At 35.0% G+C, this 16,618-nt stretch overlaps 4 protein-coding genes across 7 annotated transcripts in view; 3 read left to right on the top strand and 1 right to left on the bottom strand.

The window, feature by feature from the left end:
* Window positions 1-6,601, top strand: part of LOC108375508 (alpha-tocopherol transfer protein-like) — a 10,272-nt gene extending 3,671 nt beyond the window's left edge. The window contains exons 1-4 of one of the 4 annotated variants that reach the window (XM_017631642.1): window positions 4,761-4,918; window positions 5,052-5,436; window positions 5,503-5,875; window positions 5,971-6,343. In XM_017631642.1, coding sequence (XP_017487131.1) covers window positions 5,108-5,436; window positions 5,503-5,875; window positions 5,971-6,225 — 957 coding nt within the window. In that variant the 5' untranslated portion in view covers window positions 4,761-4,918; window positions 5,052-5,107 and the 3' untranslated portion in view covers window positions 6,226-6,343. Of the gene's footprint in view, window positions 1-4,760; window positions 4,974-5,051; window positions 5,437-5,502; window positions 5,876-5,970 lie in introns of those variants that run through there. The other 3 variants (XM_017631641.1, XM_017631644.1, XM_017631643.1) reach the window with 3 other exon arrangements.
* Window positions 6,602-9,885: 3,284 nt separating this feature from the next.
* Window positions 9,886-11,369, top strand: LOC108375506 (alpha-tocopherol transfer protein-like). Its single transcript, XM_017631638.1, has 3 exons — window positions 9,886-10,268; window positions 10,330-10,702; window positions 10,760-11,369. The coding sequence occupies exons 1-3, from the start codon at window positions 9,961-9,963 to the stop codon at window positions 11,015-11,017; spliced, it is 939 nt and encodes a 312-aa protein (XP_017487127.1). The 5' UTR covers window positions 9,886-9,960; the 3' UTR covers window positions 11,018-11,369.
* Window positions 11,370-13,884: 2,515 nt separating this feature from the next.
* LOC108375507 (alpha-tocopherol transfer protein-like) lies at window positions 13,885-15,582 on the top strand. The gene is made up of 3 exons (XM_017631639.1): window positions 13,885-14,226; window positions 14,281-14,653; window positions 14,735-15,582. The coding sequence occupies exons 1-3, from the start codon at window positions 13,919-13,921 to the stop codon at window positions 14,990-14,992; spliced, it is 939 nt and encodes a 312-aa protein (XP_017487128.1). The 5' UTR covers window positions 13,885-13,918; the 3' UTR covers window positions 14,993-15,582.
* Window positions 15,487-16,613, bottom strand: LOC108375505 (aldehyde dehydrogenase, mitochondrial-like; the record flags this gene model as incomplete). The annotated part of the gene is made up of 1 exon (XM_017631637.1): window positions 15,487-16,613. A coding segment is annotated over one exon (801 nt), but the record flags the coding sequence as incomplete, so codon positions are not given.
* Window positions 16,614-16,618: the final 5 nt, after the last annotated feature.

The raw sequence follows: 16,618 nt of genomic DNA, 5'->3' as shown, positions 1-16,618 counted from the left end.
AGCATCTGATGAGGCGGCTCTTGGAGTTTTCGAGAGAAAGATTCTGCGAAAGATTTACGGACCTTTACGCGTTGGTGATGGCGAATATCGCAGACGATTTAACGATGAGCTGTATGAGCTTTACAACGATATAGACATAGTGCAGCGAATTAAAATTCAGCGGCTCCGCTGGCTTGGCCATGTCGTTCGGATGGACAGAAACGCTCCTGCTCTGAAAATATTCAACGCGGGCCGCGATGCTGGGAACAGAGGAAGAGGAAGGCCTCCTCTGCGTTGGAAAGACCAGGTGGAGAAGGACTTGGCTTCACTTGGCATTTTCAATTGGCGTCAGTTAGCACAGAAGGGAAATGACTGGCGTGCTGTTTTGGACTCGGCCAAAATCGCTTAGGCGGTTACAGCGCCAAATAAGAAGAAGAAGAAGAACTTATTTTAAATAAATTATTAAAAATTAATCTAATAAAAGCCAAAAAAATTTTTTATCGATTTTACTAATCGGGCAGGTTCTGAAATTCACTTCCGAGTGAATTTCAACCAAAGCCACTTTGAGTTCAAATTGAATGGGATTGAAATGCACTCGGAACTGAATTGCAGAATCTACCTGAATATTATTTTTCTCCAAATAAGGAAGAGGGTCTCCGTAAAAAAAAGCCATGGGGGTATATTATTAGCTTTGGTCTATTTTATAAGGTAACTTTTTCTCTATGTAGATCAGAAATCACTGCACAGCAGTTTTAATTTTTGATGAAAATGCAAAAGCAATTTCATGAATTTCGTGTAAAATAACAAAAAATAAAATTCAATAAAACATCAAATATCGCTTTCAATCATTAATAGCCGATTTCACCAGCAATTTAAATGGAAACTGATTTCTGATTTTCTGTTAAATTCCATATAAAATTCATAAAATTAAAATTATTTTTCACTTAAATTTCTTTCGTGAAATTGGCTGTAAAAACTACTTTCGAATATCATTTTATATGCATAGTGCGATAGCTACGGAAACTATTACTTTCCAAAATTAATTGCATTGCCACGTTGTTGTTGTTGTAGCGGCTTACTGAGCCCTGCCTAGACCGGCTTGTACATCAGTCGCTGTGGTCAAGCTCAACTAAAGGGAGACCAAGATGTACGCAACTCCAACTGCATGCCGGGCATTCGTTGGGCATATCTGCGTTAATTCTGCTCAGAGCGAAGTTGAGCTATGGTAGTGCGAGTCTCCCCAGGCAGACAAAGCTCTATCCCGACCACGTCGTGTGGTTCTGTTCCCAAAACGGCATTAAAAGGTCGGGAGTCGATGAATGTCATTTAGGGCGTATCGTGTCCAGAGGTTGGTTTATGAACCGCTTGTAATTACCCCGTCTGACAGCATACTATGTCGACAAAAACCAAAAAAAAATCACAACACACAGAGAAGTGAACCAACTCACCAAACTAGGTGTCAAAATAGTAAAACTGCGTTTTTTTTAAAGGATTTTGAAATTTCAAGGATGTGATCAATTCAAAGAATGATAAAAAAATCAGTGTATTGCAGAATAAGTAAAATAGCAATATGGATATATAACAAAAAAATCTCTAGAATTGAAAAAATAAAATTTTTCGGTTCACAATGACGAATAGGTATTGAAAATGTTCTTTCAATTAAATGTTTTTTTTTTCTGATTTCGTTTCTACCAAAAAATGTCGTCTTTTGATTGCCCCTTTCTCTTTTCGTGTTCGATTCTAAATTAAAGGCAAAGGGTGAGAATATTTTGTGTTCATTTCTTAAAATGCCTCACTCTTTTAAGGCAAAAAGGCACCTTTTCTGCCCTTTGAAGCTTTGTCAGGGGAGATGGTTGCCTTGAAAATCAGATGGTTGCTTAAAATGATAATATGACGATATGCGTGAGCTGGACAAGGATAAGAAGGCAAAAACATGCCTTTTCAAAGGGTTGAGTGTAACATCAAACACATATTGCACCGGGCAAGGGCAACATTTTTTGATAGAACCGAAATCACCATAATGAAATTCCAAGGGTAAAGGTTTAAAAGGTCATATTCAATATCTATTTACTTGCGCACCGTGAAATTTAATTTTTCAAGCTCTACAGAATTATTAATTTCTTTTAATTTTAAAAACCTTAAAAAAAATCTGCTGTCCGAGAGAAACGTAACGTTACTATATTTGGCCTCTAGTTTTGTGAATCAGACTGATCCCAGTTGCTTCTATATGACGAATACACACAATTTATTTTTATATGGAAGAAAACCGAAACATCCTGCACAAAAACAAAAAATCTAATAAATCGACCGTAATTTTTAGCTATATGAAACTTGTACTTTGTTCTACTAGAATTCAATGGGCTAGAAAACTGCGTACTCAGAATCTTTCTAGGAAATCTAATTAAACAAGTTAGCAATTTTTACCAAATTTCGTTGAATTTTTTTTTTTATGTAATTATTTTGACCACTGTACTTATACGTCGCAGTCAAGCCGGGCATTCCAAAAGGAGTTTTGTTCTATCTCAAGACAATTTCTTTTACGGAGGGTTAATTGTATTGTTTTTCATGAAATAACATATACATAGTACTTATTTACTCTTCCCCCTTAATTCACAGATTTACGTTTTGTGTGGACTATAGTAAAAAAAATTGCTGCTTAGAATTTTATAGAAAATTAATACTCTGTTTTTTAGAAAGAGGGTCAAAAAGCATATACCTAAATATAATTAAAAATATGCGAGTGTTTAATACAACATACATAAATATTTGCTTCTTAAACTAAACTTTTTTGAATCTCCTTCCCTTTTTTGTTCCATTTTTTCTTTGTCTGAAATCGAGATATCCGCGTTCAACTTCCTGTTCGACCAACTTCTTATGCGAAAAGAAACAACACCAACTTTCAGTTGTTTTTTTTTTTGGGACTTCGCTACTTTCCCATTCGTTAGTCCATATTTACATTCATTCCCACCTGTGCACTCCTTTTTTCATTTGTCTACTTTGACTTATTTAACGCCAACAATAGCGGATCGGAAAATGGTGGTGGAAAGTATGTAGGTAATTCGATATGGAAATGAAAAAAAAATATAAGTAATGTGGAAGTAAAAAACAAAAACAAGAAAAGCCTAGTGAAGCGTAGCTACATATAAGAAAACGTGTTTCTTTAATATCCATACGCGTATGAATGTGGATATAGTATATTTGAATATGCACATACGCGTATTTGGATTATATCAACTTACATATGTACAATAGGATGCCCCACTGACAAAATTGCAATTGTGTTTCCACAACGATTCATAATATTTGGTCTATATTATGAACCCCCGCTAAATCATAACCGGCCTATCAACTTAACTTCTTTCGATAAAACTGCCTATGGTTCTATCTCGAGCGCATTAGTGCAAAGAGGGATATATCCATCCACTGTGAAACGAACTTCCTGCGCTTAATCCCAGATGTGTATGTACATTAGGATGGTTCAAAAAAAGTAAAGCCGGGATTTTAATGCTGGGATTGATTTGTAGCGAAAAAATATACCCCTGTGTTTTTTATTTTGAAATTAAAAGGTATGTAGGGGTCGCTTAAAACGCTCAAAGATCCTCAATGCGTTTTTTTAATGGGAAGGAAAACAATTTTTTTAGAAATGGTATAGAATTCTTGAAAATCAATATTTTTCGGTCGCAAAGCTCTGCTTCTTCTCAGGAGACATCCAATAAGCGATTTGAGTTACCACCAAAAAATTTTTTGATTTCAAAATAAAAAACAGGAGTATATTTTTTTCGGTATAGAGGATGAGAGCATTAAGATTCCGACTTTTATTTTTTTACCACCCTGATGCACATTGCAAAACAAGCTTCGGACCGTTGCACAGAGGGCAATTTTCGACCGATTTTGTTCAAAAATTGCTGGAAGAGTAAATTGTTTACCAAACGAATAACATTTTTTTTATAATATTGGAAAGGATTTTAGAAAAATATTTTCATCAGCATATGGTAAAAGTAGATAGATATTGGCTCTTTTTAGGGCGTGACTAGGGCTGAAAAATTATTGTTATGAAAATCCTCAAACCGAGAAGGCATGATAACAATTTTTTCGCATTTTCACTCAATAAACCAGTGCTTCGAATTCGTTTTTCAAGCGAGATAAATCTAATGCTTTTAAAAACTGTGCCGATATTTTCAAAACTCTACTATTTTTATCGCTATCGATATTGACATCGATAACCTAATGAAAACCATATCAACAACAAAGATAAAAATAATCAATATAAATAAGACCTTACATTCATCGATAGCTAGCCGATAAATATCTATAACGGTTAATAGCTCGATAAAGTTCTCCATATTGATAAAAAAAAAATACTAATACTGATGTGATGGAAATGCAAATTTTCAATTCAAAACAATGTTACATATCGCCCGATTTTACGTCTTTTTGGCGGTTAGGGCTCGACATGGTAATATGTATTGAGCATCGTGAATACCCCTATTGCGATTTTACTTTTCCTTGTTTATAATAAATAACTGCAGCTTGAAATTTTTTTTTTAAGTTTTTAATTCAGTGGCATTAATACCATATATCACAATTGGAAGGAAGGTTGAACTCTTGAACGATCGCAGTTGTATGCTGTCGTATTAAAATGCGCTCAAATGAATTATCAAAAAACAATAAATCATAGGCTTCGCAATTGTGATAAGCGCCGCAAGCCGGAGTATGATTACATACGTATTTCCATAAACAAATTTCCAATTAAATGCATAAATTCATGGCCGGCAAAAGGCAACAATTAAAGCAGTTTACCACCGTTGAAGCATTGAAATAAAAATTTTTTAATTTTCATATTTATAATCCCATTAAAAGAAATTGATATTGCTTTTATCTATATCAGCCATTTATTCAACTGTGGTGATAACGAGAGTTTTTGGCAATATACATTCTAGTCAGTAGCTTCGTGTCGAGCAAGCAATAAACAAAGCGTTGCACTTCTGTGCAAAGTAATCGACAGACAGACATACATATTTTAAGTACCGCAAAACATTACCAGTAATATCTTAAACAAAATCTACTTTTAGGCTAGCGGCTACCCACTCCAGGTTTGCAGGCACCGCGCACCGCTTAAAACCCCCAAATGAATCCGATAAGCGATGACGCGCCACCCATACTGCGTCCACTATCACCTGCCTTGCAAAAAATCGCCGTCGAGGAGCTGGACGAAGTGCCGAATCGCGTGGCCGACGATGTTCTCGCTTTCCGCCAATGGATAAACAAGCAACCACATTTATGCGCGCGCACTAATGATCAATTTCTTGTTGGCTTTCTGCGCGGTTCCAAGAACAGTTTGGAGAAGGCGAAAAAGAAAATCGATCGTTATTATACACTGAAAGCAGCCTTGCCAGAGGTATTCAACGAGCGACGGCAGATCGATGATCCTATGGTGTTGGAAATTGTGCGTTTAGGGTATGGCAGAGAAATACGTATGATGAAGCCTTAGTATTTGTAATCAATTGCCTACTTTATTTACAGCGTCATACTGCAGATACAACTCCCAGCCGACTATCATGGACCCTGTATTACTATTATACGCGCCTGCTCGTACGACACTACCAAATACAAATTCGCCGATATTATACGGGTCGGATCGATGTTTGGCGAAATTATGACCATCGAGGATGATAACTCTACGGTCAGCGGTTATATTGAGGTTATGGACATGAGCAATGTAAGCGGTCAACATTTTCTGCAGTTAAGACCGGATTTGCTGCGCAAATTCGCGGTTTTCGCGGAGGAGGCGATGCCGATGCGTCAACGTGGCACACATTTTATCAATGTGCCGGCGCCCTTCGAGAAGGGCTTCAGAACGTTGAGCACATTGTTTCCAGAGAAAATGTTGAGCAGGGTGAGTGTAAGATTTACTATTTTTTATTTATTCTGCAAGAGCCATTTTTTTATTTTTTATTTTTTCAAAAAATTTGTAACCCCCTTTGTTAACAGATTTCCGTCAACTCTAACCCAGAGGCGTTGTTCGACTTTGTACCGCGCGAGTACCTGCCTCAGGAATATGGTGGCGAAAATGGCACCATAGACGATATTATTGAACGCATGGAAGCGAAATTGCTGCGCTATCGCGACTACTTTTTGTTGGAGCCGAAGTTCGGCACAAATGAAAAGCTGCGTGAGGGTGGGCTTTTCAACTATGAGAACTGTTTTGGTTTGGAGGGTTCATTCCGTAAATTGGAGGTTGACTAGCTAAAGTACTTATTTATTTAGAAAGTAGTAAAATTGTAAGGGTATACAAAATCAAAATTTTGTAATTTGGATTTATGTCATTTAAAAATGCATAATTGATAATGGGAACCTGAACGCATCTGAAAACGTTTTTTGAAGTCTCGTGGATACCAGTTATTAATCGTTTTTAGAAAAACAAAAAACCATATATACAAGGAAATTGCAATTAAAATATCAATGTTTGATTTTAAAATATGAAAAAAGTAAGTTCTTCATAAAATAATTCAATAACTTTTGAATCAAAATCCTGACTGTATTTGCCGCAGTTTGTTTTTGTAAGTATATAAGTTTAAGTTATAAAATTTAAATAAATGCATACATATGTACCATACCTAAATAGCAAGTTGTAATTTCAAATGAAAAAACACCTTTTGAGCAAATTTTATATTTTCGACTGAAGGCCCTCACCCCTTTCGCTGAGTGTATAAAATTTCATAGTAAATTTTCAAATTTTGTTTACCCCGTTTAAAATATTTTCACACGGAAACGCCCTTAGTTAAAGTGCAAGTTTATTAAAATTAAAAATTTGTTTACAGAAACTTCCGTAAACCTCTTTCTTGTGATCCATCTTCAATTAATTCATTCCCGCAATTCAAACACAGCGTGAGTTTTAGAGATGATGCCTTTTCAAAACCATTTCGATTGATATCCATATTTTAATAATTCATTTAACTTTCTAAATAATTTTATTGGTGTTTAGTGTTAAAACAGGTGGAAACCCTCTTCAAACACCTCCGAAAATCCTACATGTTCAAACTAAAAATGTCTAAACACTCTTGCGTTTGACACTTTAACTTGTGTATAATTAAATTAAATTTGACTTGTCAAACAGGTGGCAACCCTTTTCAAAATAAACTACAATCTTATTCAGGATTCACTCCCAGTCCTCGCCTGTTACAGCACAGGGATAGTTTGTTGAGGGATCTTTGAATCAGATCTGTCAATGTTGAGAGATGTTTACCCGAGATAGCTTTTACAATATCACATGCAATTATCTGACCGCCAATATCTTCAAGTTCTCGAAGAAGGCTGTCAACTGCTATGTACCACAGAGGCGGTGATATTACTCCCACTGGGGTGTACCCCTAACTGGGAACCTTTTTATTACTGATTCACCGAATGCTGCGCTTATTTCTCGACCGATTAGCATTCGTTCAATAAACGAGGTTAGTGAATTGCTTACTACCAGATTTGTCAGGGATGGGATAATCGCTGCACGAGATACATTGTTGAAAGCATCCTCGAAGAACGAGCCTGCCTTCCTGGACAGCGAGGGTGTATTCTTTGTAATATAGTGATCTTTCGATTGTATGCACTAAATAATGCTGTCTCGACCGATCTCCGGTCAAGCTTTCATTCGAAATGGTGTTTTAATCATTCAATTAGATGGAGTATTAGAGAAGATATGGCACTTCATTGTCTGGATACAGTGCTTTCAGCTTTTAAACCCCCTTTTTTTTAATAAATAAATAAAATTGAACAACGTCTTTCGCAGGTACGTGAGCTCCTCCCCTTCAAAATGAGATATCATTCGATAAATTTTATAAAATATTAAAGGATATCGTTGACTAACAGAAAAATGCCCTTTAGAAATAAGTATATAAATATATGTAGATTAGGGCTGTGCGATTAATTGATTATTCAAAATTTTAATTAATCATAAAGTAAATAACTCAATTATTCGATTAATTGAAAATTATGATATTCAAAAGTTCTGTTACTAGAGTAACGAAGATTTTGATTAACCAAAAACGAAAGTATTTGTCAATTTGCTTTTTGATTAATCAACATTAGGAGTAAAATGATTTATCAACATTTCAAAGTACTCTTCACATATAAACGAGTAGAAGTCCCTTGATGCTTTGAAAACAACGCGTCGGTTTTCAAATGAAATAAAATAGATTTTCATATACACATTGTTAGAAAGAAGTTAAGCATTTTTCCAGCAAAACTATTTTAACGAGCAAAGTTAATTTTTTGAGTAATCATATTTTAATTAACTCGATTAATCATCGTTTTTAGTAATCAAAAATTAGATTAACCGAATAACTGCTTGCTCGAGTAATCGAATAATCGCACAACCCTAATGTAGACAGATAAGAGCGAGTGTAACTTAGGGTTACCAGGTGACAATTGTCCTACGTCATACGTTCGTGCGCAACATACGACAATCTTTTATCCAGGCGACGATATGTATTTTGATAAAAACGTTTTAAATAAAAAATATGTAAATATACACTGGTTAATTTAAGTTGCATTTTGACAAGTTTGGCTATTTTTACTTATTTTTATGCGATGTTTATTGTTAGGCATTATATACCAAGCACCATATACATTCAAACTTTGTAGAAAAATTATTAAAATTCAACAAATTTTAACAATTTCTGTCAAAAATTTGAAACTTTTCGTTCAGAATTTTTAGAAATATATTGTTATGTAGTTATAGCCACGATAAAAACATAGCAAGGTAGAACCGTTCTCTCATTTTGTCGGCCATGATTTTTTTTTGAAGTTTGCCAGCATTTTAAAATCATATAAAATTGAAAATAAAAAATTGAAATTGTTCGAAATTGTTGTTGCTTGAGATTGAAAATGAAAATGTGTGTGTGAGTTTGTGAGTAAATTTTAAAATTATAATGTTTGGAAACGTCAAGAATTTTAAAAGTAACTCTCAGCGGTTCTACCTTACTATATTTTTATCATGGTTATAGCCTTTTAAATTTGAGTACGATAAAGTGCGACTTTCAAGACGCTAGAAAATCGTGTTGATTTTTAATAATTTTTTACAAATAAAAAGATTTACTTTAGAGGCATTATGCGAAAAATACAAAATGCAAAAATGGAGAACATTTCAGTCATAAAGGAGGACATTTAGTTTTTAGGCAAAAAGGAGGACATGTCCTCCTAAAGGAGAACGTCTGTTTACCTTTTGATCTTTTTCGTTTAGAATGGCTAGGGATTCAAGGTGTTTTAAATCGTCTTTCCCAATTTGAATGAAATAAATAAATCTATACTGATACCAGACATGCACCAACGCTCGTATTTTAGTGTTGTTTTCTTTATTTGATTTCTGTTGCTTTGGGAATACGACTTCAAAACTATATACCTTCGAATGTCAAGGCAATTCAAGGAACGTGCACGTTTTATTGGAAAAAATTTCAGGCAAGACTTTATTTAGAAACAATGTTCAAATTTCCGTCTAGAGTGCATTTCAATCAAAGGTTCTTTCACAATAAAAACAAATCATGTTCATCCTTTTAGAACTATATAAAATTTTTTTTTTTTGCTCTAGAACATTGTTCAATACGATACGGTGGCCTATGTTTGCCTGTGTTCAGATCTTCCTTCCTGTTGGTGCAAGTTAGCGAAAGGCAACTGTATTTAAACTTGGCTGGTAAAACAGCGAAAAATTTGGCAAATTAGTCCAATAAAATTAACAAGCTTATCACCGCTTTACATCTCCTGTTTCAAACGAAATCTATTACATGCTGTTGAAACCCTCAATGCACTAATCAATACATCGCTATCAGCAAAGCCAATAAAACTTATTGGTTATCATTTGATAAAACAAGTAAATAATTTCGCACGAATCCTTTGCTGATTTCTTCACCGTTTGCCATTAGTTAGTTCGCTTTCAAGTGCTTTGTTGGGCAGTTCGCGCAAATTTTGACGACGATATCGACAGACAACCCGAACATGTCAGAGCTCAGCGTACGCCCCGTCAACGAGCATCTGCAGAAAATTGCCATTGAGCAGTTGAATGAGGTGCCCGAAAGCATTCGTGCTGATATTGCGGCGCTACGCACTTGGATAAAACAACAGCCACATTTGCGTGCGCGCGATGATGATCAGTTTTTGATTTCCTTTTTGCGTGGCAGCAAATACAGCTTGGAAAAGGCTAAAAGTAAAATTGATAAATTCTATACGCTGCGCACTAAATATCCAGAATTTTTTGCCGCCTCCAATGCGGATGAAGCAATTGTTAGAGAGATTATTAACGCTGGGTATGAAGCAGTTAAGAAAATTTAATTTCTCATATTAAAATATGTATGTGCATATTTGTAGCTTACTGTTGCTGCTGCCTACACCATTGAATGAGCATGGTCCACGCATTATTCTCATACGCCAGGGTCAACTGCCAGCTGAGAAATATAAGTTTGATGAATTTGCACGCGCGATCAGCCATATACAAGAAATCATAATACGCGATGATGATTACGCCATTATATCGGGAATGGTTTCGATTATAGATGTCGAGCGCGCTACGCCTGCGCATGTCATGCAGATGACACCGAGCATTATGAAGAAGATGTCCGTACAGGCTGAGGAGGCGGTGCCATTGCGTCCCAAGCAACAGCATTTCATACATACGCCAAGTGGTTTTGAAACATTTTTCAATTTACTGAAACCGATGATGACCAAAAAACAACAGGAAAGAGTACGATAGGATATGAATTCAGGGTTAGTTCATAATTAAAAAGTTTTTATTTCGCAGATTTCAGTGCACGCCGGAAAGTTGGATAGATTTTACGATCATATACCACTGCGTTATCTACCTGTAGAATATGGTGGCGATAACGGTAGTATAAAAGAGATTATAAGCTACACTAATAAACAGTTGGACGATTATCGTGAATACTTTAAGGAGAATGTGAACTATGGCACCGATGAGAGCTTGCGAGTTGGCAAACCCATAGATTTTGAGAGCATGTTCGGTGTGGAGGGTTCTTTCAGAAAACTGGAGGTGGATTAGGTGTTTTGTTGTAGTTGAAAATGCAATTATTTTCATAGAAATGTTTCGTTTTATGTGATGATTTTCATAGAAATTAATACATTTACCCTGGATAACCAAAAAATATGAGTTATTTCCCCCCAAAAAAAGTCGCTGTATTTCAATTTGTGTCAATTCTTAATAGCTATTTCGCACTACATTTAATTTTCTTTGCTATTTTTGTAAACAATAAAATTCTTATCAATACCACCCATTTATTTATGCGGTGCTGAAGTCCTCACGTTACCGTCTTCAGTCATCTTATCAGTTCAACGATATGATTAGATCGCGATTAGCAGCAAGAAAAAACTTGCCTAGCACCTGTGCTAGCAAATACAGCGATGGTTAAAAAAGCAGATTAAGTAAATTTTTTAATTTTTAATTGCGTGAGTAGTATATACTTCAAGAAAAAAAATTCGCTTAGCGACCCAAACGGAGAAAATATTAAATTGTATTATAAGCAATTTGAAAAATATCTTACCCGTAATATGGTGCAAAAACAGCTGCTCTTGGGTCAGGGAGCAATTATTTAGAAAAAAATATGGTTGAGAAAAGATACCATTTTACTCAATTTTTTTTTTTGTAACAGTTTATAAATTCCTTATGAAATTTAACTCCTAAATTCATAAAAAACTAAGTTAATTCGAAATACTTTTAAAATAAGTTATTTTTTAACAAATTAAGAATTCAAATTCCTATTTATTTTGAAAAAATCATTCCTTTTTTGTGAAAATTAAAATTTTTTTTAAATTTATTACCAAGAATATCGCCATAAATATATATTAACCGAATTCACAAAAAGAAGGTTATAAATTCGTCGGAATATTTTTTTTATGCATGTTACCGCATGAAGAAATTAACGATAATCCTAAATTTTTATATGAGAATTGAAGTCAGTTTTATTTTTTGCTTAAAAATTAATTGTTTTCAATTAAAGTTTTAATATTTCTTAGTTTTGAAAAATTAGTATTATTTTATTTTAAATTTGAATTAATATTTTTTTTTTATTTACTGTGACTATTTATTTTTTTTTTTTTTGAAAAAACAATTATCAAAGGATTTTTTTTTTTTCAAAAATGTATTACAAAGAAATCTAACTTAATGATTTTTAAATACATATGTAATCCTTTCTTTTTTTATTTAAATTTTTTGAAAAATCACATGTCTGAAAATTTAACTAAAAAATAGTTTTATTTTTAAAACTAATTGTTAAGAAACATTAGGGGTATTCTGGAGTCTTGTAAAGCCCTAGCACGGTGGACGAATGGCACGATAAAACGGTTTTCCTATGGGACAGCTTTGCAAACCGTGCAATCTGTACACCGTGCAAGGGCTTTGCAAGACTCGGTGAATACTCCTTTAATTTAAATCGCGTACCCTAACGGATATGACCCATAAAATAAAACTCATAAATTATTCGCTAAAATTGGATTTTTATTCTTGATTGTTATTTTATGATTTTTCTTCTTTCGAACAAGAATAACCGTTATTTTTGGATTTTCAGTTTTTTCCATCGATTGTCATTATTTTCAGAGTTAATATTTTAGATCACAAAGTATTTAAAGCGATCTCTATTATAACGGTGAAATAAGATCGAAAAAATAAAAACCCAAAACAAGTATTTGTTTAACAAATTTAAGAAAAAAAATTCTGCGAAATTCCACATTTTTAAATCAATCAATTTTTGTAAAAATTAACTTAGAAAACAATTGAAAGTAAAAAGTTTTGCTTGAACAGTTTATTACTAATAATAAGTCCATTAATTTTTATTTCCAATCAAATTTTTTTGAGAATTTTTTTATAATCTTTTGTTTTGAGAAACGATTTTTTTTAAGTCAATATAAATACTGTTAAAGTTGGCTGTGAAAAAACATGGGAGGATTTTTTTTTTTTCAATTTTTCACTAAGGATAAAGCCAAAAATCTTTATTTCATATATAAATTTTTTAAAAAGTGTGTTACGGATTTTGTATAATCTTTTTGTTATTTAAGTATTTTTTAATCAAATTTCAGTAAAAATTTAATTTAAAAAAATGAATTTTATTTTGAAAATCAGATCAAATTTATTTATTTTTATTTTTTCGGTCAAGAATAATAGTTCATTTTGGATTTTTATTTTTTCGATTAATTTTGGATCGATATTTTTTATTTTTGTTTTTTTTTTCGATCATACCATAACCGCTACTTTCAAATTTAATTTGTTGGATCTAAAGTAAGCGAAAAGGTCAACGTTGTTAAATTACCTCTCTATGTGTGTCTAGGGATACCCCCTCCCTGTCTATAGGGAGTGCTTTTTAATGCAGTAAAAACATCATTTTCGAGTACATACTAGTCTACCCAGCGACGAGTCTTCTAAACGATTCATAACAGGGATGCGTCCTTTAATTATAACATAAGGATATAGTTTTGAACAACTGAATAATCGAAAAATGTGCATAGAGTAATCGCGTTTGAAACACCCTTTATCAAACGCGCTTAATTATCACCCGATGAAGCACCCAATACTTGTAAGTGCTAAAAGAGCTTAGTAAGTAACACAAATGCATTTTCTCTTTATCAAACAAATGCAATAATAGTTATGCAATGCAAACCAAAAAACAAACGCATTTGCACTCATTTTATCTTTTCTAATGACAATAATCGTAAAAATTAATGAGACTAATACTAAATTAAACTATCTAACGAGCAGCGTTGGATGGCTGAAGTTCGTAGCAAAAGTCACTTTCCGTTGTACACTCACACACATTTGTACATTGCAATACTATTTGAAGTAAATTGAATAGATATTATTGAGGTCATTTAACGCTTCAGCACCAGTTTGTGAATTAACGCAGTTCAGTGCTGAAGTAATACACAAAATCAAAGCAACGATAGCAACGCTCAAATGTCGCAATTGAATATACGGCCACTACCAGAAAATCTACAAAAAGTGGCAATCGAGGAGCTGCATGAGCGACCGGGGCGCCTACAAGAGGATCTACAGGCGTTAAAGAGTTGGGCCGACAAAGAGCCACATTTGAATGTACGTCCCGATGATCAGCTGTTGGTAGGATTTCTACGTGGTTGCAAATTCAGCCTAGAAAAGGCCAAGTCAAAGCTCGATTGGTTCTATACACTGAAAACGAAGTATCCTGATTTTTACACCATATCCGATGTGAATGATCCGACTGTACAGGAACGCTTGCGTTATGGGTAAAATATGTGTGCTTTATAAGAAATGTATAAAAACTGAAATTTCTTCAACAGCTCTGGTTCGCTACTACCTACGCCATTGCATGACACTGGTCCACGAATTATGTTTATACGCGCCGGCAGTTATCCACCCGATAAGTATACGTTTAAGGAAATAATGGCAGTAGCGCATGCGCAACAAGAACTATGGATACGCGAAGATGATTATGCGGCTGTAAATGGTTTCATTGATGTCTTGGACGTATCACGTCTAACGGCAGCGCATTTGGCACAACATACGCCAACTGTTGTTAAGAAGATGTTAGTTTTTGCCGAACAAGCGATACCTTTGCGACAACGTGCCACGCATTTCATTAATATACCAGCAGGCTTCGAAAAGGTATTCAATATGCTTAAACCGCTGATGCCAGCCAAGCAGCAGGAGCGTGTAAGTGTTGAGTGATAATTTCGATGCAAAGAATATTGTATTAAACGGCAATAACATTGTTTTTATTTTCATCACCCATAGCTTCATTTACATGGCAACAATTTAGAGTCACTGTATGCGCATATACCACAAAAATATTTGCCCAAAGAATATGGTGGTGAAAATGGTTCTATTGAAGAGATTACAGAGCTCTCAGTACAATTCTTCTTGGATAGACGTGATTACTTTATAGAGGATCATAAATATCGGAATAATGAGAAGTTGCGTGTTGGCAAGCAGCCAGACTTTGATAGTATATTCGGCATGGATGGCACATTTCGAAAGTTGGATGTGGATTAATCGAAAAAAAACTATGCCGAATGGTAGTGGATAGTGGATAGGTTTATGAGAGAATTTTCGGACTTACAAGTATATGTAAATGGTGGAGATATACAGATTAATAAAGCAAAGCAAAGATGAGTGAGTTTGTTTAATTTAAAAAGTTATCAAATATTGACATTTGACTTGTTTGTGCGAGGCCTTTTGCTGCCAGAAATACACTCGTAGTTTTGTAACTGCCTGCCGAGGTGAAAGCTCTATTAGAATAAAACAAACGTGTACGTGGTCGGAACAGCAATTGACACAAGGTCGAACTGGGGAAGCACACATGTCTAACCACTAGGCTAAGGCGGCCGCTAATACTTTTATTCAGCTTTCTTTAAAGTAATATCTTAAATTTTGATTGGTTGATATTTAAAATATTGTAATCAATGAGCATTAAGAAAACTAATAAAATTAATCTTATAATTTGTGCAATTCGAGACCATTTAAAAAAGTACCTGCTCAAAACATCATATTTCGTTTTTTATATTACGTATAGAGTTTTATTTGTTTTATGTCATTGTACAGCTCATACGAAACTGTCGTATATTTGTATTTGTAGGTACTAATTTCACACATATGAACATACATATGTATAATAGTATGTTAGCAAAATATTTTATGAAATAGGTACTAGTAATTCAGACATATGTATACATGACAATGTAGAAAACTTGTGCGATTTTAAATTAAACTGCAATTTCCTTCCTCAGCCTTTCATTTAAAGACAAAACATACTACAAGTAGGTATTAGTAACAATCAGTGCGACATTCATAATCATCTCGCCGCTTTCGCCCTTTACGAGTTCTTCTGCTGAATCTTGACAATCACACTCTTCACCTCGGTATAGTTCTGCAACGCATATTCACTATTTTCTCGTCCATGGCCGGACATCTTGTAACCACCGAAAGGCATTTGTGCGCCAAAGGCATTGTATGTATTCACCCAGACTGTGCCGGCGCGCAAACCCTGCACGACATAGTTGGCCTTATCAATGTCGCGTGTGAAAACAGCCGCCGCCAAGCCGTAGTCGGAGTTGTTGGCACGCTCAATCACCTCATCCAAAGTCTTGAAGCGAATGAGCTGTTGCACGGGGCCGAAGATCTCTTCCCTCGCGATCGTCATGTGATCGTGCACATCAGCGAATACAGTGGGTTCTACGAAATAGCCGGGCAGATGGTTGGGACGGTTGCCGCCTGCTACTAACTTGGCGCCTTGCTTCTTGCCTTCCTCAATCATGCCGAGAATGCGTTGTAGCTGCTCTTGATCGACCTGTGGGCCCTGTTCAACATGCAATTCGAAGGGGTTGCCAAGCGTACGCTTCTTGGCACGCTCAGCGCTGCGTTCAACAAATTCATCGTAAATTCTATCTTCGACAAAGGTACGCGAACCAGCGCAACAAGTTTGTCCCATGTTGAAGAAGAGCCCAAAGTGTGCGGACTCCACAGCGTAATCCATATCGGTGTCGGCCAAAACAATATTCGGGCTCTTACCGCCTAACTCCAAAGTGACGCGTTTCAAATTGGTGTTTCCAGAGGCTTGCTGTATGAGTTTACCCACTTCAGTGGAACCGGTAAAGGCGACCTTATCGACATCGTAGTGAT

Source organism: Rhagoletis zephyria, unplaced genomic scaffold (genome assembly GCF_001687245.7).
Source record: "Rhagoletis zephyria isolate East Lansing unplaced genomic scaffold, Rhagoletis_zephyria_1.1 Rzeph_scaffold_09032, whole genome shotgun sequence".
In the NCBI taxonomy this organism is placed as follows: Eukaryota; Metazoa; Arthropoda; class Insecta; order Diptera; family Tephritidae; genus Rhagoletis; species Rhagoletis zephyria.
Note: the sequence above shows the minus strand (reverse complement) of the source record. Positions and strands in the feature narration are given on the sequence as shown.